The 22002-nt window shown below is 49.1% G+C and overlaps 1 protein-coding gene across 50 annotated transcripts in view; it reads right to left on the bottom strand.

Annotated features, from left to right (window-relative positions):
* The window catches only part of EPB41L1 (erythrocyte membrane protein band 4.1 like 1), a 145737-nt gene that overhangs the window by 3465 nt on the left and 120270 nt on the right, over positions 1-22002 (bottom strand). For 11 of the 50 annotated variants that reach the window (XM_078370963.1, XM_035302720.3, XM_035302717.3 and 8 more), the window contains 7 exons: positions 19931-20341; positions 17484-17588; positions 15417-15497; positions 10955-11041; positions 10092-10175; positions 7975-8055; positions 7525-7641 (listed from right to left, as the gene is read on the bottom strand). In XM_078370963.1, the coding sequence (XP_078227089.1) occupies positions 7525-7641; positions 7975-8055; positions 10092-10175; positions 10955-11041; positions 15417-15497; positions 17484-17588; positions 19931-20341 (966 nt within the window). Of the gene's footprint in view, positions 1-7524; positions 7642-7974; positions 8056-10091; positions 10176-10954; positions 11042-15416; positions 15501-17483; positions 17589-19930; positions 20342-21423; positions 21532-22002 lie in introns of all 50 variants that reach the window. The other 39 variants (XM_078370954.1, XM_078370949.1, XM_078370961.1 and 36 more) reach the window with 7 other exon arrangements.

Below are 22002 nucleotides of genomic sequence, written 5' to 3' on the forward strand. Positions count from 1 at the left end.
TGGGGTAGAAAGAGGGGTAAAGGAAGGAAGAGGACAAGGAACGTTAGTTACTTCTGTCACTCATTTTTAAATATATGGCAAGAGGTTGTTTTTGCCACCCTTTACTGTATGCCCTTTATTGTGACTCAGCAAGATGTGTGTCCAGAGCCCATGTGGGTTTGCTCGCTTGTTTCCAGGGAGGTGATGATCTTTTACTTTGCCCTGAAAAATGTGTTAAATATCCTTTAACACTGAGAAGCCAAGATCATCATCATTTTACTTTTTCTTCCTATCTTTTGTCAGTTCTAAGAAATGTTTAGTCATGATTGCAGATGTTCGTTTTTCATTTGTTTTTCCTTTTTGTTGTCTGTGGGTCTGTGTTTTCTGGAGATTAAACCAAAGACAGCCGTGTTTAAATAAAGAAATGGAGCCTGGCTTCCAGGTTTGGCTCCAAAACTCAGTGTTTAAGGGAGCAGGCTCTGAAATCAGACTCCCTGAGTTCAAATCCCACTCTATCGGCCTGCCAGCTCTGCAATCTTGGGTGAGTTACTTAACTTCCTTTACTTAAAAAATTTTTTAAAGAGATGAGTCTTACTATGTTGCTCAGGCCGGAGTGCGGTGGCTATTCACCGGCATAATCAATGCACGTCACCACTTTGAATTACTGGCCTCAAGTGATCCTTCTGCCTCAGCCTCCTAAGTAGCTGGGATTACAAGTGCACGCCACAGTGCCTGGCAAGTTTCTTAACTTCTTTAAGCCTCAATTGCTTCCTCTGTAAAATGGGTCCTGCCTCCTATTATAGGGAGGAATCAAAGCAAGGGCCATATAGTAAGTGTTGAATAAATACTGGCTGTTCTTATCATTACGATAGTTGCTGTTGTTAATTTGACCACACACTACTCTGATCTCCTTGGGGGCAAGGGCTGTATTTTGACTCTTGTCTTTTTAGTGTCCAACACTGTGCCTGGCACATAACAACTACTCAAAACCATTTAACACACAAAATATCGTTTCTGCTGCTTGCATACAGTCAAGTGCTAATGGAATAGCAGAAAACGGATCTTTCTTGGCTCATTTGACAGATAGGAAAACCGAGACCCAGGGACTTCACTGGCTTAGCAAGTTGGCAAAACCAAGACTAGAGCCCAAGTTTCCTGTTTTGGAACAGGTCCATTTTTTTTAACCATTCTATTTTGGAAGGTTGGGAAGCACTAGGAAGCTGAGCAAGTGCTGCCCTCTTGTGGGCAGTGCTTGGGAGATAGGCCCTCTTGGAAGGAGGTGAGCCAGTGGTAGAAGATGGAGCAGAAGCCAGATGTCTGACCTGGGAGGTTGCAGGAACAGAAGGGAAAAGGTTCTGTGTGAGATGGGTGACTTTCTACACTCACAGCAAGACCTTCGAGAAGAAAGAACTTTAAGAAGGAAGATGAAGAGTCAACTGAAGCAGGGACAGATGTTTTGGAGAATTCAGGGAGGGAAGAGAAGATGAAGACCAGCCACATGAACACCCTCATGGAGACAGAGCATCAGGCACTAGGCTGGTCGTGGACAATCATGGTCTGACTTTCTCAGTGCACTCTTCAACCTTTAAACATGGAAAAACCTCAGAGGGACAAGGAAGCAGGTTCACCTTGCTGAACACCTTCTGTAGGCAAGACATGATCCAGTACATCACAGATGTTGTTTAGTTATTACAGCAACTCCAATTTATATATTAATGATATTTTACAGATGAGGAAACTGAGGTCAGAGAGGCTCCTCTGGGCACACAGCTACCAAGGTATTTCCAGCTCCAAAGCCAGCCTGCCTTCCTGCCTGCCTGCCTGCCGCCTTTCTTCCTTCCTTCCTTCCCTCCCTCCCTCCTTCCTCCCTCCCTCTTCGTCTCTTTCTCTCTCTCTCCTCTCTCCCTCTTCTCTCTCTCTTCCCTCCCCCTCCCTCCCTCCCTCTTTCTTTTCTTTTCTTTCTTTCTTTCTTTTTCTTTCTCTCTTTCTTTCTTGAGACAGGGTCTTGCTCTATTGCCAAGCTGGAGTTCAGTGGTGTGATTGTAGTTCATTGCACCGTCAACCTCCTGGACTCAAGCAATCCTCCTGCTTCAACTTCCCAAGTAGCTGAGACAACAGGTGCCAGTCAACACCCAGTTAATCTTTTAAATTTTTTATAGAAATGAAGGTCTCATTATGATGGCCAGGCTGGTCTTGAAACCCTGGGCTCAAGTAATCCTCCTGCCTTGGCCTCCCAAAGTGCTGGGATTACAAGTGTGAGCCATTGTGCTGGTCAAAATTGAGTAGTATTCTTTCTACTCAATTTTACTACATCCTAACTGGGCATTGGGGTTTTTATTTTTTATTTTTATTTTTTTCCTTACAGTGACAGGCTGCATTTTAAGTTTGTGCATCAATTAATGAAGTGGGTGCCCTACAAGTCAATGTAATCATTATTCTGGGTATGTGGGATGTCTTCATAACCCCACAGACACTTCAGAAGTACCAGAGACATCTGAACAATACAGTGTTATGATTTCTTCTTCTTCATTTATTACAGCACAGCATGGTCCCTGCATGCAGCATTTTGTTAGCCTACTTCAAGTAGTAACAGTAATCATAATGAACTTTTCTTAAGCACTTGCTATGTGCCAGGCACTGTGCTATCTACCATGCTGCATGGATGATCTCGGTAGCCCTATGAGAGAGATGTTATGAAAGATGAATGTGGGCCATTCACCCCTGTAATCCCAGCACACTGGGAGGCCGAAGAGGGTGGATCACCTGAGGTTAGGAGTTCGAGACCAGGGTGGCCAACATGGTGAAACCCAGTCTCTACTTAAAATACAAAAAGAATTAGCTGGGCATGGTGGCATGTGCCTGTAATCCCAGATACTCAGGAGGCTGAGGCAGAAGAATTGCTTGAACCCAGGAGGCAGAGGCTGCAGTGAGCTGAGATCACGCCACTGCACTCCAGCCATGTGGTTAACAGGTTGGGTTCACTTGCTAATCAGTCAGTCATGTTCACAGCTTCGTGACTGTGAGCAAGCCACTTAACATCTCTGAGCCTCAGTGTCCTCATTTGTAAAATGAATGAGCAGGTAACAGTACACGTGTTGAGTGCACGGTCTGGTGCCTGGCACCGCGTAAGCTTTCCATAAATTATGGCAATCGTCATTACTGTGAGGATCATTGCCATTTGGCTGACGAGGAAACACAGGCTGAAAGGTTAAATGATTTGCTAAAGGTCACACAGCTAATCCAGGGCAGGGCTTGAGACTCTGCAGGATTACAGAGCTCTTCCTTGGGGTACCACAAGGCATCTATTCATAAAGCCAATGTTTCCAAGCACTTTAAAAAGGAGTTTTCTAATTCGGAAGGGACGTCTTCCAGAATGAGTGAGTCCGACTGTATTATGAGTCAGACGTGGGTTCTACTTGACCATAAGTACCGGTAAAGCATGTGGGCAGAAAAAGCAAGGGAGAGAAACTGCTGGCTCACCAGGGCAACATAAACAAGGTGACCTTTACAGAACACCCCAGAAGACACAGAGATGCTGCATGGTGGTGCGTGGGGCAATGGCAGCAAAGAATTAAAGAGAGGCTAGGAGGAGGGAATGAGACAGGAAAGGGAGCAGCGAGGTGGGCAGATGTGAAAGACTGCATGGCAGCAGGGCAGGCAGGATGTGGAGGTCGGGAGGAGAGCTCTGAATGGCTAGGGAAATGGGAAGGCGGGAGCCTGGGGGCTTGGTTCTGAATGCCCTGGGAAAGATGAGGAGGCGTGAGAGAGGGGATGGAGAAGAGATGAGAAACACACAACAGATAAGCCCAGGAAAGCAAATCGCCAGGGGACTATAATTGGAAGGGTGATGGCTCCACCTCTTCATTTTACAAATGAGGAAACCGAGTCCCCACGCAGGAAGAAACAGACCCATGGTCACACATCAGTCAGCGGAATAGCTTTCGAGCCAGGTCTTTGGATTCCCAGTACAGAGTTCTTGGCAGCAGTAGCTCCTAGAGCTGGCTGCATCGGGACTCCCTAAGGACCAAGGTATAAGTGAAGATTCCCAGGCAATACAGATCCCAGGTCCCAGGCCAGTCTTTCTAAATCAGACTTTCTGAAAGGGTTCTCTAGTGCCTGGCTTTTAAAGAGGCTTCCCCACGTGATACACCCAGCTCAGCAAGTGGCCTACAGTTTACCACTCTGAGATCTGGGGGGAATAAAGCAAGAATTACTGGAAAACTGAGGGGACAGGGATGACAATCACTTGTATGAAAGTCTGATGAAGGCTGGGAGGTAGGTTCCACCCACAGCCAACCTACACTGCTAAACCAGTGCTGTCCAATAGAAATAGAATGTGAACTACACATGGAATTTAAAATTTTCCTAGATAGCTCTGGGCGCGGTGGCTCACACCTGTAATCCCAGCACTTTGGGAGGCTGAGTTGGGCAGATCACTTGAGGTCAGGAATTTGAGACCAGCCTGGCAAATGTGGCGAAACCCTGTCTCTACTAAAAATACAAAAAATTAGTTGGGTGTGGTGGCACAAGCCTGTAGTCCCAGCTACTTCGGAAGCTGAAGCACAAGAATCACTTGAATCCAGGAGGTGGAGGCTGTAGTGAGCCAAAATTGTGCCACTGCACTCCAGCCTGGGTGACAGAGTGAGACTCCATTCCCCCCCAAAAATTGTTTTTCCTAGATAATAGATTTTCTAGATAACATATCCTAAATTTTCTATATATTTCTATTTTTCTGAAAATTCCTAGATAAATAGAAAATTTTAATTTCACAATTAAAGTTCTCAATTTTAGTTTACATTAAAAATTATTTTAAAAGAAACAGGTGAAATTAATTTTATTTTATTTTATTTTATTTTTGAGATGGAGTCTCACTCTGTTGCCCATGCTGGACTGCAATGGCATCATCTTGGCCCACTGCATCCTCTGCCTCCTGGGTTCAAGCAATTCACCTGCCTCAGCCTTTCCAGTATCTGGGATTACAGGCACCCACCACCACACCCCACTAATTTTGTATTTTAGTAGAGACAGGGTTTTACCATGTTGGTCAGGCTGATCTCAAATTCCTGACCTCAGGTGATCCACCTGCTAAAGTGCTGGAATTACAGGCATGAGCCACCATGCCCTGCCAGGTGAAATTAATTTTGATAGTATATTTTACCTAACCTGATATATCCCTTATCACTTAAATATTTACCCAATGTAAAAAGTATTGAGATCATTTACATTCTTTTTTTTTTGAGACTGAGTTTTGCTCTGTCACCCAGGCTGGAGTGCAGTGTCAAGATCTCGGCTCACTGCAACCTCCACGTCCCAGGTTCAAGTGATTCTCCTGCCTCAGCCTCCCAAGTAGCTGGGACTACAAGCATGTGCCACCACATCCAGGTAATTTTTTTTATTTTAAGTAGAGATGGGGCTTCACTGTGTTAGCCAGGATGGTCTCGATCTTGTGACCTCGTGATCTGCCCGCCTTGGCCTCCCAAAGTGCTGGGATTACAGGCGTGAGCCACCACCCGGCCTTACATTCTTTTTCCATATTAAATCTTCAAAATCCTTCACATATTTCACCCTTAAAGCACATCTCATTCCACACTAGCCAATTTCGAGTGCTCAATAGCCATGTGCAGCTAGCAACTATCATCCCAGACAGCACAGAAAGAACACTTCCATCACTGCAGAAAGTTCTATTAAACAGCCCTAGCCCAGACCAGAGGTTAGCAGCCTTTCAAAGCGGCAGGAAAATGTTTCAGTGCTTTTTCTTCTGGCATTAAGGGGTGTTGTAATCAAAGGAAGAGAAACATTCTGGTATCTTTCTAGAAAAGATTTGTTTTATTCATTCAAGGAAAAGGGCAAAAAGGAGACCAGCTATTTGTGGGTCTTTGCGGTGGATTTTCTTTCGTTGTGGTAGAACCCAGGAAATATGTGAAATGGCTGGGCGCAGTGGCTCACACCTGTAATCCCAGCACTTTGGGAGGCTGAGGTGGGCAAATCACCTGAGGTTGGGAGTTCAAGACCAGCCTGGCAAACATGGAGAAACCCCGTCTCTACTAAAAATATAAAAAATTAGCCAGGCATGGTGGTGTATGCCTGTAATCCCAGCTACTTGGGAGGCTGAGGCAGGAGAATTGTTTGAACCCAGGAGGTGGAGGTTTCGGTGAGCCAAGATTGAACCATTATACTCCAGCCTGGGCAACAAGAACAAAACTCCATCTCAAAGAAAAAAAAATGTATGAAGTGCACAACTCTAAGTGTGAGAAGAATTTTACAAATGTGTTTATATGTATACACCCATGTAACCCACTCAGCTGAAAATGTGACGTTTCCAGCAGCCCAGAAGTTTCTTTCCATTGTGGCTCTTTCCTCGTCCTTGTGAATACCACATCCCAGAAGTAACATTATTCTGATTTTCAAGATTGTTGATTAGTTTTGCCTGCTCTTGGACTTCCTATGAATGGAATCATACAGTTTATACTTTCTGTGCCTGGCTTATTTCACCCAACTCAATGTCTATGGGATTTTGTTTTGTAGATCTAATAAAACCTGGCAAATTTCCGGAGGGCCTGGAAGAACACCTTCCCTTAATTTAGGCTGCTAAAAGCCCTGCCTACCCCAATGTCATCTTATTTCTCTTATTCATCAAGGCATTGATGGCCCACAATGGAACAGGAGAATATTCAGGTCCCTAAGATTTTGGCCCCTGGAGGTCTCAGAAGTCAAGAATTCGCAATCATGCCGGGCACGGTGGCTCACGCCTGCAATCCCATCATTTTGGGAGGCTGAGGCAGGCAGATCACTTGAGAACAGGAGTTTGAGACCAGCCTGGACAACAAGGTGAAACCCCGTCTCTACTGAAAATACAAAAATTAACCAGGTGTGGTGGTGCACGCCTGTAGTATCAGCTACTTGGGAGGCTGAGGCAGAAGAATCACTTGAACCCAGGATGTGGAGGTTGCAGTGAGTCAAGATTGTGCCACTACACTCCAGCCTGGGTGACAGAGCAAGACTTCATCTCAAAAATTTAAAAAAAAAAAAAATTGCAACCGAGCAAGACAGAAGGGATTAAGGGCTCTGGTCATGATGTACCCTTAACAACAATCAGTGACTTATGATAGAGAGAAAGACTCAGGGTCAAGAATGTGGCACTGAGCCTAGTAGGACTTTTTCTGACTTCCAGTTTATAGATAATAGTCACGAGAAAATGAGGGCCTCCATCTGTCCTACCTCAATATCCACTGTCAATCTTCTCTCCATCTCATTTCCTTCCTTTTAAAAAATTGTTGAAACCACTTCTGGATTTATTTTTCTGGATCTGGAGCCTGAAACCCCAAAGAAACCAAGGAACCAGTCTTCCTTCCTTTCCCCATTGACTTGTATCTTGGGGAGCTGCCTCTCTCCTTTGAGCAGCAAATCAGGAAGGCTGGTAGTGGGGTGGGTCAAAGCTGCACTGGGGGTCAAGCCACTGGGTTCTCAGATGGAAATGGCCCTCAGAGGATCTTGCTACTGCTCCCTCCTCTCTCTCTCATGGTTGCTGGGCATCAAAAGCCTTACCTGTGGCTTCTTGTCCCTCTCCTCTGGGGACGGGTCTGTTTCTCTGTATACGACAGCTTTGGTTACCAGCATATCAGGATGCTGCAGTTTGGCCTCCTTGATGGCCAAAGCTAGGGCCTGGTGGGAAAGAACAGCAAAGGATGGAACCATGAAATATCTAAGATGAGAGAGACTGTGGAGAACAATAAGCCCTCTAGTGCATAGCTGGGGAAACTGAGGCCCAGGGAGGGGCAAAGTCAAACAATGAAAGGGAGAGACTAGAGCTCGGGTCTTCTGGCTCCTACTGGCTCCCATTCAATGCCCCTTCCTTGGGGGTTTCTTATGTGAACAGGGTCAGCAAGAAGTGGACACCTTCTCTGCCCGTGAGGGCAGCCATCCATGGATAACCCGACATGGAAGGGACTGAGCACTGGGCAGTGCCACTGGGAAGAACAATCCCTACCCCCATACCTGGTCTTGATCGACATCTTCGTCCCCAGTAATGATGATTCGCTTCTCGATCCTCGTCTCAGAAAACCCTCCTTTCACAGTCTGCAAAGGGGGAGGTGAGGTCACTCTTGGGTCCTACTGGGGCAACAGCTTCAAGAGGGGACCTACCCAAAGCATCTCTCAAGGGAAGGGCTGAGAACCAGCAGTTACCTTCTCTCCTGACTTCCTCAGATTTTTTCTTTTCTGGGTTTGGACTTTGAACTGCAGATTTTGCCTGGTTGCCACCACTCCCCCAACTATCAAACCACCCCATCTAGGTCTTCCAAGCCCAGCTCCATTGTTGCCTTCCGGACACTCATTGGCAATGCTTCCGCCTTCCTGCTTCGGTACTCCCGAGCCCTAAGTCTGTCTCTCTCACAGTTCTGGACCTCTCTGCCTGATGCCGACCTTATGTGTGTCTGTGGCCTTGTTCACCTCACTAAGCTGCCAGCTCCTGAAGGCAGGGCCTATATTTTGTTCATCTCTGTACTCCCTCCTCCCCGACTCCCTCACCCAGTCTAACCAGGGCAGTGCTGAATGCAGATTTGTTGAATGAACACATGAATGAAATGTGAATGGTGACAAGGTTCTGCCTTTAACAACTTCAAACAATAGTACAAGAGAAAATTACATCGATGATACTTATGACCTCCGCTGCTTTCTGAAGGCATGGGGTGTGGGCAAGTATAGAAGTAATCGCTGAGGCAGGACCCGACTGTTTGGCATGTTGAAGCGGGGTGGTGTCTGTGGGGAATCCCAGCTGGAGTCAGGAGTGGATAGAAAGAAGAGGGGGCTCCCAGTTGGCAGGGACTTTGGGAAGAAGGGTTTCCTGAGCTGTCTGCTATGGGCGTGGGATGTAAAGCCTCCCATAAAGCTTTCAGAGAAGTCAACATTACTCAGTAATGCTTTTGCTGAGAGTAGGTTCTTTGTGAGGTATGTGAGAAAGTGCTGAGTCATGCAGAGGCACAGGCAGAGCTCAGGACAGTCTGTGCACGAAGGCCTAGTGCAGCTGACCAGAATTCGCCTGATGGCTCACCAGAGCCTCCAACTTGACCCGCCTCAACCTGGCTGTTCCAGGCCTCCAGCCCTGGCTAGGTGCCCTCCTGCCTTCCTCCTGGCCACATAGGTGTGGATGCATCAGAGGGCCTGCCTCCCAGTGAGCCCTTGTCCTCATTGCTGGATCACCCAGGAAGGCTTCCCTCCTTTGTCTCTGCCTCTTTCTGCCTGGGCTCTGACTCACACCCCGGTCCAGGCCCTCCCCACCAGGCCTGAGTTATTCATTATCTGTTTCTCTCCATACTTCTGCCTCTTCTTTCTCCCACCTATCCACATATCCCAGTGGACCTGCTATTCTCTCCTTAAATCTATTTTCACTGGGTTACTCTCCAGTCTAAAGACCTTCCTGGCTTTCCAATCTCTTCAAGGCCCAGATCCTCCAGAGTCAAATGTGTCCTGGTATTTGTGTTATTTGCTCTATATTCTGCCTACCTGCCTCCAGTGCAACCTGATTTTCCGGTTATACCCCCTACATGCTTCTCACGTCCCATAAACAGGCCTCACTTACGGCTACAGCCAACAGCCCCTAGCACAGAGGCCAACAGAGATAAAGTTGACCCTCACTGACATCTGCTCAACGAACAAATAAGCAAACACAACACGGTTTCTGCTTCCATCTTCTGCTTCGCTTAGAACACCTGCACCTTTCTTCTCCTCCCTCAGGTGTCCTGCCTGGCTTTCCAAGACTCCACTCAGTCCCCACTTCTTCCAGGAGATGCTTCCTGACTCCTGCAGGGCCTCCCATAGCATCACCCCATCTAGATTCCTCCAGCAGTTTCCATCTACAAGGTGCACATGCCATTGTTCACAGTTACTTCAAAGAAAAGAGTATCGTGCCCCCAGCCTGGCTGTCCACGCTCTAAGGGAAGGGCCCATGCCTAGAACATGTGGCACAGGACAAAGCACACAGCATTCCAGAAACTGGCAAACACTACAGGCTTTCTCTGTCCACTTTACATATGGCGACTCCAAAGCAGAACAACAGTCATGACCTTCTTGCCTCCAGCCCAGCTGGGGCCTTGGGGTGCCCTGCTGCTACTCACTTTGGTAACATGAGTGGTGGTGGAGGTTGAGAGGGTTTCCGCAGTGGCGCCGTAGGTGCTGGTGAGGACATCTTTCCCGATGATCTGCAGAATATAACCACCCCCCACCCAGGGTGTCAGGTAAGGACACTGGGCTCTGGAGGGGTCGGGGCAGGGTGGGGTAAAGGGCCCCGTGAAGGTGACGTTTCAAAGCCAAGATGCTTTGAACCATTAAGAATTAAAGAATACTGGAATCTTCAGAAACCTATACCCAAATCTCAGATTCCTAGACGCTAAGATTCCTGAGGCCCAGAATCCTAATACCCTAGAATTTAAGAATCCCGGCATCATGGAAGAATGACCAAAGGGATCCAAGGTGGAAACAGAATCCTCCTGATCTCCCATCCTGTCACAGCCAGGTGCAAACCCTCTGCAGAGCTAAACAATGAGAACCACAGACTTAGAGAATGCAAGAGCTGGAAGAGACCTCACAGTGATGGACTCAGGGTTACTGGGCAGGCACCAACAGAAGCAGCTCCAGATTCCAAGCCTCTGGCCTCCTAGTCCATTGCTCTTCCTAGTTAGTAGGGAGGGCAGATGCAAAAGAACCATCAGAGGCACCACCAAGGTGAGGGGCCACTTCACCCTCACATGCCGCCAGTGCCCTGCGTACATGTGTGGGTTGGGGGAGAGAGGGCCACTCATGAGATTCTAGCAGGCACCAGGGAGCCCTGTGGGCAGCTGAAAAGGGTCCAGTTTCCTGGCTCTGCACCTAGAAGTGTACCTTCTGGGCTCAACACTGCACTTCCTGACAGCCATATATGGGTCCATGCCCATATTCTCAGTGCAGAGTCCCCTAGCCTGAGCTGGCCTTGCCCACTTACCGGAGAAAGAGAACGGATTTCCGTGGCCACCGTCTGTGGGCCTGGGATCATGGCAGCTGCCCCCTTCCCGGACTTGAGACTGCTCTCCTGGGGAAACAATAGTGCTCAGATGGCCAGCTCTCAGGCGGATGGGCCCCCAGGATGGCTGGAGCACATGGCCACATAGCTCTCAGGACCACAAGGTTGAGTCGTAACAGTAGAAGCAAAGGACTGAAGGCATCATTCAGTTCCACCTCCTCTCATTCATCCCTCGCTCACTCAGGCACACACTCATTCACTTGCACACTCACTCATTCAACAAACATTTACAGAGAGTCTGGCGTTAGGCACAAGACATGGCATTGTTCTCCAAAAGCACTAGCAGAGGAGTTGCCAGATTCAGGCTCATGTCCCGCCCCGCCACCTTCGAGCCACGTGACTCGGGGCAGAGCCACTTCCTTTCTATGCACCTTGCAGATACATCTGTAAAAAGGCCCCCCTGCCCCAATCCCATAGAGAACCTATGAAGCTAATGGAGTAGAAAAGGTTTTGCAAACCAAAATACATAGGATAAATATAGAGGCATAAGCTGGCTATTTAGAATGTAATAATAATGACTTTCTGAGTGCTTGCTATGTGCTAGGCTAGTGTTTTAAGGATGTTACATGCCTTATCTCATTTAATCCTTATAACACCCGTAGGGTGTTATTTTAAATATTCTTGACTTACAGATGAGAAACTGGAGGACGAGAAAAAGTTAAGTGTTCAGTCCCCCAGCAAGTTAGTGGTAGAGCTGGAACTTAACTCCACGTTGTCCGACTCTAAGTCCGACACGCTCTTTCAGCATGCCACTCTGCCCTTGTGACTCTTTCTCTTCAGACAGTTCTCCTGACCCTACCTTAAATTCTAACTGCTAGAGCTTCCTGGAATTGTCCCTGGACTCACTGTCCCCCATCTGGCCAGGGCCCAGCTGCCTGCTTCTACCTCCTACTTTCTGCACCATCTCAGGGCTCAGCCTTGTCTGTCCAGGGGCCCAGAACTGTGTCAATTCTGCAGGTCCTCAGTGGCTTGACCTCTAGTTCTGGTCCAGGCATGGCACTAGATGTGGACCTCTAGCTACCAAGGGGCAGGTGAGGACAGAAACTCACTGACTTTCCCCTGCCCCTCCCACACCTGCCTGCAGCTGAGGCTGCCAGCAGCCTGGTTCCTTGGTACTGCACCCACAAGGCAGGTTCCAGATGCGCCTGCAGTCCCAGAATGTGACCCAGCAGCAGGCCTTCCAAGGGCAGTGTCTGGGCTCAATAATTCCTTTCCCCTGGCTTAGGGAAGAGCCATTAGCCCCTCTGAATCCTAGCATCATTCTGGGCCTTTCTCCCTTAAAGCCTCTTATTCTCTCATTGTTCTGTCTTTCCCAGGGCAAAGCCTCACCTCCACCTTCACACTAAAAACAGAGGCCACCACTAGGGACATCAATCATTCAAAACAGGGCACCCTCTGCTCCTCCCTTCCTCTCCTGTATCCTCGGCCAGTCCCATCACCTGCCTCCAGGAGAAGCGGTTCCTCTCCCTGACCAAGGCAAACTCAGCCCTCTGCTCCTCCACACTGAGGCTGTCGTCACTCGCCACCCTCTCTCTAGGCTGCCTCGGCTACTCAAGGGCTTCTGCTGCCCCATTGAGGTCAAAGTCCTCTATCCCTTCGCCTGTAGCCCGGATCTTTCTCGGATCTTAGGCCTTTAAAACCAGTTGTGTTCCAGACATTTTCCCCTGGAAATGTCCCACAGGTACCTCAGACTCATCCGATCTCAAATGGAATTCACTGCTTCCTCCACTTCCAACACATGCTTGTCACTACAGAGCACCTTCCCCTAGCGCTCCGTTTATATCAGCAGTTCTCCAACTTCAGAGGCATCAGCTGGAGGGCTTGGAAAAACGCTCACGGCTGCGCCCCACCCTGGAGTTTCTGAGTCACTGGCTAGTGAACAGCATCACAAGTTCATCTTTCCTCTTGTCCCCTGAACATTCTACAAACAACCAAATCCTGGGCTTTCTCCCCTCCAGGCATCCGTTAACCCTGACCCCTTCTCTGCATCTACCTCCTTGCACTCCAGCCCCACCCTAGCCTGGGCACAGGCATCTAAGCTGGTTCCCTGCCTTCTCTCTCTGTCTTTCCCAGTGGCTTGTGGGCTCCAGAGCTCAGGGATATTCCCTTCTTCAAGCTGGATTCACAGAGCCTGCTATGGAACTGCACACATCATGGGTTTCCTCCAATCGATATTTGTGGAAGGAAGGAGAGAGAGAGAAGGAGGGAAGAATTTTTGGCTCCAGTCCCTCCTCCACACACATTGCTAGAATAATCTTTCTAAAACACAGAAACACATATCTGATGACATCATGTTCCTAATGTAAAAACTTAAGTGATTTCCCATTTTCTGCAGGACAGAGGTTTGAACTTGGCGTATGACATTTGAGGGCCTTCAAGCTCTGGCCTCGCCTTCCTTCCCAGCCTCTTCCCCTCCACCACCTCCCACCTGCTGGCTCTTCCTCCACGTGCCCTTCACCAAATGGAGCGTAGGCTCCTTCCCTTCTGCCCTTTGCACTTGCTTTTCCCACTGTCTAGAACGCCTTCTCCTGGGACTGTACCTTAACTTATCCTTCAAGCATAGCTCAGTCAAATGTCCCTGCCTGGGGAAAGCCTTTCCTGGCTCCTCCTGGCACAGATGTCACCCCATAGCTGTCCTCCTGGTGGCCCCTAGGATAGCATTATTACACTGTCCCATGAAGGCAGGAAAGAGTAACAGCAGCTCACATCTACAGACCACTTATTATGCGCCAGGCCCTGTTCTCAGGGCGTTGCACAGGTTGCTTTGGTTCCCTCTCACATCAGCCCTTTGAGGTATGTGCTATTCCTGCTCTCTACCTTCACCCATTTTACAGAAGTGAAAACTGAGGCTTGGAGAGGTTCAGGTAACTTGTCCAAGGTCATCCAGCCAGGAAGTGGGACAGCTGGGCCTTGTTCTCCACTGTAAGCCTGGAACCTAAATACAGGGGCATAGCACATTAGAGGTGCTCATGACAGTCATTTGAATGAATGAATCCCAGCAGGCAGTATTGTTTCTTCAACTGTATCCCCAGTACCAGGCAGATAGTACAGACTAATAAATGTTTTTGGAACAAATGGATGGATGGATGGATGGACGGATGGATGGATGGATGAGTAAATGAATGGTATAAGTGCCTGCTTACCATATGAACGGATTTAAATTTAGCTCTACAAACATCCCAATGACATGTGGTAAAGGACCAAGGGGAGAGGAGGAATTGAGTGACCAGGGAAAGCTGTGTAAGCTGGTAACTAGCTTGGGCTTATTGATCTTAAAGTTTCTGTGTATTTAAAACCTGTCTGCTGCCTAGTCTAGATTGATGGAATTCCCTTCCTATGTATATGTTGAAGGCTTGGCAAGAAAGAGTATCTTGAAAACAACTTCTCAATGGCTCAAGATAGAGCTGGCTCCAGCATCCCTACCTTTCCTAGACCCAGCAGCAGCCACAACTGCAGCCCCAGCCCCATGCGGCTGAGGTTCACCATGGTCAGGATCAAGGGAGCAGAGCAGAGCGGCTGGGGTTGAAAGTGGGGCTCCTGGTGTCAGAGAGCCTGGGGATAACCTGTCGCTACCACTTACTGATTGTGTGACCTTGGGTAAGTCGCTTTCTCTCTCTGAACTTCAGTTTCCTCATCTGTGGAGGATGTGGAGGGAAGAGCGTCCACTGAGATTATCCACTCAGGAGTCTCAGCACATTGCCTGGAACTACAGCCTGTGTGCTGACTGCTATGTGTTCTGTTTAATCGTGAAAGGAGCTAGTGTTGAACAGGTCTCTTAAGAACGAACTGCAGAATGTGGATTATTGCTTTTTTACAGTTGAGGACACCTGAAGCCAAAGACCTTCCTTAATGGGTCAGACAGCAAATATGTAGCAGAACCATGTGGTCCCTCAACAGGCAGTCCCAAAAATCCTGTGTCCAACTTAGGGTCACTGCACACCATCTGCTGACCAGGGTCTAAGTGGTCTAAGACATGAGAAAATGTGCAGCCACCAGGATGGGTCCACAGGAAGGACTCCAGCCTCACCTTCAGAGTGGAGGTGAGATGAGCCAATGAAATCTCAATGCAAGTTGAGATTCGTGGGTGCCCATAACCAAAGAGGACCATCCTCTCTCTCCCCCTGCTATGGCTGAGATGGTCTAGATAACTGACTCTCAGGGATTCCACCACCCACTTTATTCACTTTGGAAAACTGAGGCCTGACTATATGTCCTGTGGCAACTAAAACCCCAGACAATAAACGGCTGACTTATGTCCCACACCTGAGGCAGCGAGAGCAACTCACGGCTTCCCGAAGCAGCCAGGTGGCGTTAGCTTGTTCTCTGGCTGTTTGGCAGGACAAGGGGACTGGTCAGAGAGGGAAGCCTCCTGGGTTCAACTTACCATGGTGGTCGATATGGTCTCCGTGGTGATGGAGGGAGTGGTTGTTATGAACTCCCTCCCCACTGAGGCACTCCCATCAACCTGCTGACCAGAGGAGGAGTTGTTAGAGCTGGGGAGAGCCAGGTACACCTGCAGCATCTGTCACCTGGGCTCACGGCCTCCCAGTTACAAAGCGACAGGCTGTGTGAGGGAACGCCACTGGCAGGGAGCTGCACACAGACCAGCTCACAGAGGGGCAACAGGTCCTCATTGCATTCCAACCGACTTATGTGATAAAGAAAAATAATCTCAGACTATCTGGCAAACTCTATCCAAATTTCAGCACGTGTAATCTTTGACCTAGAAATCTCTGGGTACCAACTCTTTGGATATAACCTTTGAAAAGTTTGCCCAGAAGTAGGAGCAAGGAAATTCACGGCAGTGCTCATTGTGAATTGTACAAGACAAAAACAACCACAGGGCCCGCCAGTGGGAGACAGAGAAATAAATTGGGCTTTGCCTCCTAAGTGACATGAGGAAGAGTAGAGCGGGGCTATGTATGCCAATAAGGAGTGATCTCCAAAACAATTACTAAGAAAAAAGGTAAGGTATAGGAAAAGATCACCTCTGTGTAAACATTTTTAAGTATATAGAGATGTAGCTATCTGTGTTGGAATCAGTTTCTATTTTTTTTTTTTTGAGTGGTATTATAAGAAAAATCTCATTTTGTTCTGCTTGAATTGTATAACTGTAAACTTTTTTTGTTGTTTTGTTTTTAGGTCAATAAGGGTTACTGGGCTGTGGGATCTAGGGCTACTTTTAGTTTCTTTATACTTTTCTGTATGAAAACACGACAGAAACATGTGTTACTAAAATGAAACAGGACAGAGGGGGAAAGCAGCTTGCCCAAGGTCACACAGCTCATCAGACTCAAGAGTCCTGACCTGTAGTAGGCGGCTTCATAAACTTCATCCTTATAAGAGTGGTTCTGGGAACAAAAGAACTGCTCATGTTGTATTGGTTTATGTCTTATTTCAGTTTTCTCTCTCTCTTTTTTTCCCTGTCACTTAAGCTGGAATGCAGTGGTGCAATCATAGCTCATAGTTCACTGCAGCCTCGACCTTCTGGGCTCAAGCGATCCTCCTACATCAGCCTCCCTAGTAGCTGGGACTACAGGCATGTGCTACCACGCCCAGCTAATTTTTGTATTTTTTGCAGAGATGGGGTCTTGCTATATTGCCCAGGCTAGTCTTGTACTCTTGGACTCAAATGATCTGCTTGAGGCGATCTGCCCCAGTTTCACAAAGTGCTGGGATTACAAGTGTGAGCCACTGTGCCTAGTCTTATTTCAGTTCTTGAGACAAAGGTTAGTCTCAGAGCAAAAACGCTCCTAGCATTTTAGCTCTTCTGGCCAGGAAAAACCAAAAGGGCATCCATCAGACCCTCAATCTTAATTTCCTAGGTTTAAAAATCACAGAAGGAGTGTAGGGAATGCACTGGAAGTCGTGCACCTAGGCACATCACCTCTGCATGGTGGCTTTCTCCTGGGTGGGCAGGATGCTTTCTCTTGTCAAGACACACGATTTTTGGTTTTCTTCCTTCACTTTGCTCGTTTTACTGATCTGATGTAGAACTCGCGTGCATAAAAAATGACCCAAGGTGAGCTATTCTGACAGAAGCTAAATTGGGATCTCTCCCTCTTCTCTCCCCAAGCAGCTCCTGGGATGCCTCAAGAAACCTCTCCAACTCCTCCAAGAAATGTGAGCACCAAGGTCCTAATCCACTAGCCAGTACAGTCCTCCCAATATGTCCAGAAGGAAGGGGTAGACAGGGTCATTCCCATTTTATGGATGGCTAAATAGAGGCTTTAAGAGGTTTGGTCTTCCCAGGACAAGAACCTGCTTTACCTCTCGCCCCTCCCCAGAGCTCAGGAAGGACACAGGCAAAGAACAGCATCAGGATTAAAATGGGAGTTCCAGGGAAGCTGAGATTAAAAGGACTGGCCAAGGGGTTTGACCACAGCAGTGGGGACCCTACCACTAAATGCCCAATACCCATGCTCAGGGTACATTGGAAGGCACAGGTTACCTGGGTGTTATCCATAGTGGAGACTCTGGTCTGCAGTACAGCCTCTGGCTCAATCTTCTTTCTAATGGCCAGACTGCTGACAGTCATGGTTTCCGTTTTCACAGGCTGTAGGGAAAGAAGGGAGAATGCTCTGTAACTGAAGCCCTAGCATGACTCTTGCTCACAGGCAGCTGCAGGGTGGGGTCTACAGAGATCTATCCCCACAGCTGGCCACGTCTCTGGAAGGGTACCCAGGTCAGGGTAAAAGATAAGTGGTATGACATCACAGACAAACAGCCCATGAAGAGAGCCAGGACCATCACCAGGACCAGGCAGGCCTGCCCCACGCTCCTGTGCCACACATCCTCATGGTGGCTATATGCTGTTTTTTAGGTTACAATTAGAACATCTACTATTTCATTTACATATTCTATGCCAGGGCCCGGGCTGTTTTCCTTGTGTATATAATGTCACCGAATCCTGAATGACTTAAATGGTGAGCTTACCACCTATCAGCGGCTTCAGCTGATCTTTTTTTTTTTTTAAGACAGAGTCTCCCTCTGTCGCCCAGGCCGGAGTGCAATGGTGCAATCTCGGCTCACTGTAACCTCTGCCTCCCAGGTTCAAGCAATTCTTCTGCCTCAGCCTCCCAGGTAGCTGGGACTACAGGCACCTACCACCACACTGGGCTAACTTATATATTTTTAGTAGAAACAGCGTTTCACCATGTTGGCCAGGCTGGTCTCGAATTCCTGACCTCAAGTGATCCACCTGCCTCAGCCTCCCAAAGTGCTGGGATTACAGGCGTGAGGCACCTTGCCCAGCCTGGACGAGCTGCCACACATCTAGGAGGCCTACAACATCCAGGCAGGAGAGGCCAATGAGTGAAGAGGGTTTGTTGAGGACTGGGGTGAAGTAGAGAGCATGTGGGATCTATCTGGGTGTGGCCAACTGTGACTGTGACCTCTGAGTGTGTGACTTTTTCTCTTTTTTTGAGATGGTGTCTCACTCTGTTGCTCAGGCTGGAATGCAATGGTGAGATCTCTCAGCTCGCTGCAACCTCCGCCTCCTGAGTTCAAGTGATTCTCCTGCTTCAGCCACCCAAGTAGCAGGACTACAGGTGTGCATCATCATGCCCAGCTATTTTTGTATTTTTAATAGAGACAAGCTTTTACCATGTTGGCCATGTTTGTCTTGAACTCCTGACCTCAGGTGATCCACCTGCCTCAGCCTCCCAAAATGCTGGGGATTACAGCTGTTAGCCACTGTGCCCAGCCATTTTGTGTGTGTGTGTGTGTGTGTTTTAGAGACAAGGTCTCACTCTGTTACCCAGGCTGGAGTGCAGTGGCATGATCTCACTGGAACTTACTGCACCTCAAATTCCTGGACTCAAGTGACCTTCCTGCCTCAGCTCCTGAGTAGCTGGGATTACAGGCACAAGCCACTGTGCCTGGCTGAAGGGGATTCTTATAGATGGTTGCAACCCTGTAACCCAGCCATTCATCCAGTTAATCATCTGTTAGTGCCTAGTATATGCCAGGCCTAGAGGAGCTGCCACCTGGTGGGAGAGCAGGCTTGTCAGCCACTGACCTGACAGCTTTGGATAGTGTTGGAGCATAGGCACTACAGGGGAAGGGGGCCAATACTTCTTCCCAGGATGATCAGGAAATCCCCTGCTAGGAAACTGACATTTGAACTTGGTCCTGGAACATGACAGGTTTGTAAGGCACAGAGAGGGAGAAAAAAAACCCTTCTGCTCAGAGACTACAGCATGAAGTGAGAGCTTAGGGGGGCTAAGCTCGTATTTCAATGTCTGGAACGTTGGGGAAAGGAAAGTGTGGGAGGGAGGCTGGGTCTAGAAGAGATGAGGAGGCAAAGAAATGACATGGGCAGACATGTCTTAGAGAGATCCCTTTGCAGCTCTGCAGAGGAGGCCAAAGAGAGGCCCAGACACAGTCTGTGCCTTCTCAATGACCATGTCTTCTCTCTTCCGGGAGATTTCATTACCACCCTGAGACCCCAGGGCCAGATGAATTTAAACTGCTTCCCTTTCCCCGGGAATCCCAGACCCCAGAGAGATAAGCCTAGGCCCCCGGATCAGGAAACAACATTCAATTTTCAGACCAGGCTGCAGGAGCCCCCGAGAGTCCACAGACACATGCTCTCTGCAGGGGCCATGCAACACAGGCGGGGTGGGGGCATCACATAAGACCAGACGACCTGTCATCGCTCAACCTCAGCAAGCGACGGGGTCACAGGGTTAAAACACCAAGGAGCGCGTGTTAGGGGTGAACCGAGACGGCAAACATGCGAGCACAGAACCATGCTGTTCTGTGGAGGGGCAGTCATGCAACACGAGACAAAGATTCAGGCTGCAGGCTGGGTTCTCTGTCTTCTCACGGGTGGCCCGGAGCCCTCTGAGCATGCGCTGCCCGGTGGACCCAGCTCTTGAGGAAGCTCCACTGTACCTCAAACTGGGGCATATCCGGGGTGGAGCAGGCCCCTCGATCCGGGCTGTCCTCTATGCCCCCAGACTCATCATCCTGGCTGGGGACCCCCTTGTTGAGATCCCGGGAGAACACCAGGCCCTCAGTGTCTGAGTCGCTTTTGTCCCGGTCGAGCTCAGGCAGGCTGCGGGAGAAGTCTTCGAAGGCGCTGCCGTGGTAGTCACCAATGACCGTGAAGTCCACCTCAGCCTCCAGGCTGGACGTAGAGCTGACCGTGATGCTGGAGCACTTGCGCTCAATGGCCAGGTGGTTGTCCTTCAGGAATACCGCATCCCTCTCCTGGTCCTGGTCCTCGTCGCCCGTGTCACTCTCTGGGGCCCGGGGACGTGGTGGTTTGACTTTTTCCTCGGAGCCCTCCCTCAGCCCTGCTCTCTATGGCCAGATAAAAATCAAAAGGATAGGGATGTGGGGTGGGGAGAGAGAGAGAAAGAGAGAAATCAAGATGGTGAATGTCAGGAGAAGCCTTGGGGCTATGTCGACACCCCGAATGGAAGAGCAGACCAGGAAACGAAAAACACCCCCAGGAAAGGTTCCTTGAAATCATAACAAGCTTAAAAAAAAAAAAACCAAAAACGACTCAAGAGTGGAGATGCCCCTATCCGAGGGCCTCACACTGATGGCAAAAGCAAGTACAAAGCAAACGTCCTGCCAGTGAGTCCTGGACAGGAGGCTCCATCCAAGGGTGTTGAATCTGGGAGCTCACTGGAAGCGGCATTGTGCAAAAGGCAGGGATGGAAGCCCAGACCCCAGGCCCATCCATGCAGGTGGGCGTTGAGAAACAGAAACTAAGGAGGGAGACCCAGGGATTCAGGGAGACCCAGGAAGGGAATGCAGAGAGGTTGGAGCCAAGAGCTTTGAGGAACAAAAGAGGAAGCCAACATATTTGTCAATTCCACTGAGTCTCTGTGGGAGGGGTCAGCATTGACTAGAGGGAGGAGCAATTCGGGGTCAGGCCTTTTGGGCAAGAGCTTCTTGGGAGCTGAGTGTTATGCCGGCTCCACCCTGAGCACCATGAGTGGACCACAGGCAGGTCAGAGGCCCTGGTCCCATCAGTGAAATTGATAACAGCAGGCCAAGGCAGTGCCTGGGGGAACCAGCAACTCTTGTCCGACATACATACCTCTCAACTGGCCTGTCAGGGATTAAGCACCACACACACACGTTTGGCTGGTTCATGACATTCTTTTAAAAGACCAACCTAATACCCATGAAAGATTCTTAAAGAACGTGGCTTCTGGTTCTAGGGATTCAGTGGGCTTAGACATTCACTTGCTAAGCGAGCCTCCATTTAGCCAGTTTCTGGAAGATTGACAGGTGTGAGGGAGACATTCCAGACAAGCCAGGGTTGAGCAGCACGAGAGGTGCTGCCACAGCAGGTGGGAACCTAAGGCAGCGATGCATCCTGGCCAGGTGAAGGTGACCGGGTCATCAGGGCACAGAGGGACTGCAGAGACCTGAGGGCCTGAGGGGCTGGCGAATCTCAGGAGCCCCCCCTTCCCAGGGGTGTTGGCTGCTAAGTTGGTGGAACGTTTCTCTTTCCTGACCGCATCTCCGGATTTGTTCTGGATTAGAGAAGACAGTTAGAGGCAGAAAGAAACTTGGCACGGGGACTGAGAGGGAACCAGAAGCGAAGGATGGAAACCTCTGGACTGTCAGCTTTCCCAAGGCAGGAGAACCAGGGACAGGAAAGGATGAAGAAAGATCGCTGGACAAGCCAAGCAAGGTAGGCAGGAACCCAGCGGGTAGGAGCGGCAAGGCAAAGCAGGTGTGTCATTTGCTGGTGGTGGCGCCACCTTCTCCATGGGGGTTGTGTGACCCTCTGGGCACCAGGTCACACCGAAAGCTGAGGGTCTTTGTGGCCAAGCTAACACGGGCCAAGCGGAGAAGCCCATCATTCAGCCTGAGCAACACCCAGGCCCGTTTAGGGAAATGAACTCACAGGGATGGATAAGCAGCCTCTGATTGCAGTAATGATGAGGGGCCACTGAAACATGCTTCTAAGAGCTACAGAGCATGCGGCCAGCCCCCATGGG

Source organism: Callithrix jacchus, chromosome 5 (assembly GCF_049354715.1).
Source record: "Callithrix jacchus isolate 240 chromosome 5, calJac240_pri, whole genome shotgun sequence".
Classification (NCBI taxonomy): Eukaryota; Metazoa; Chordata; class Mammalia; order Primates; family Cebidae; genus Callithrix; species Callithrix jacchus.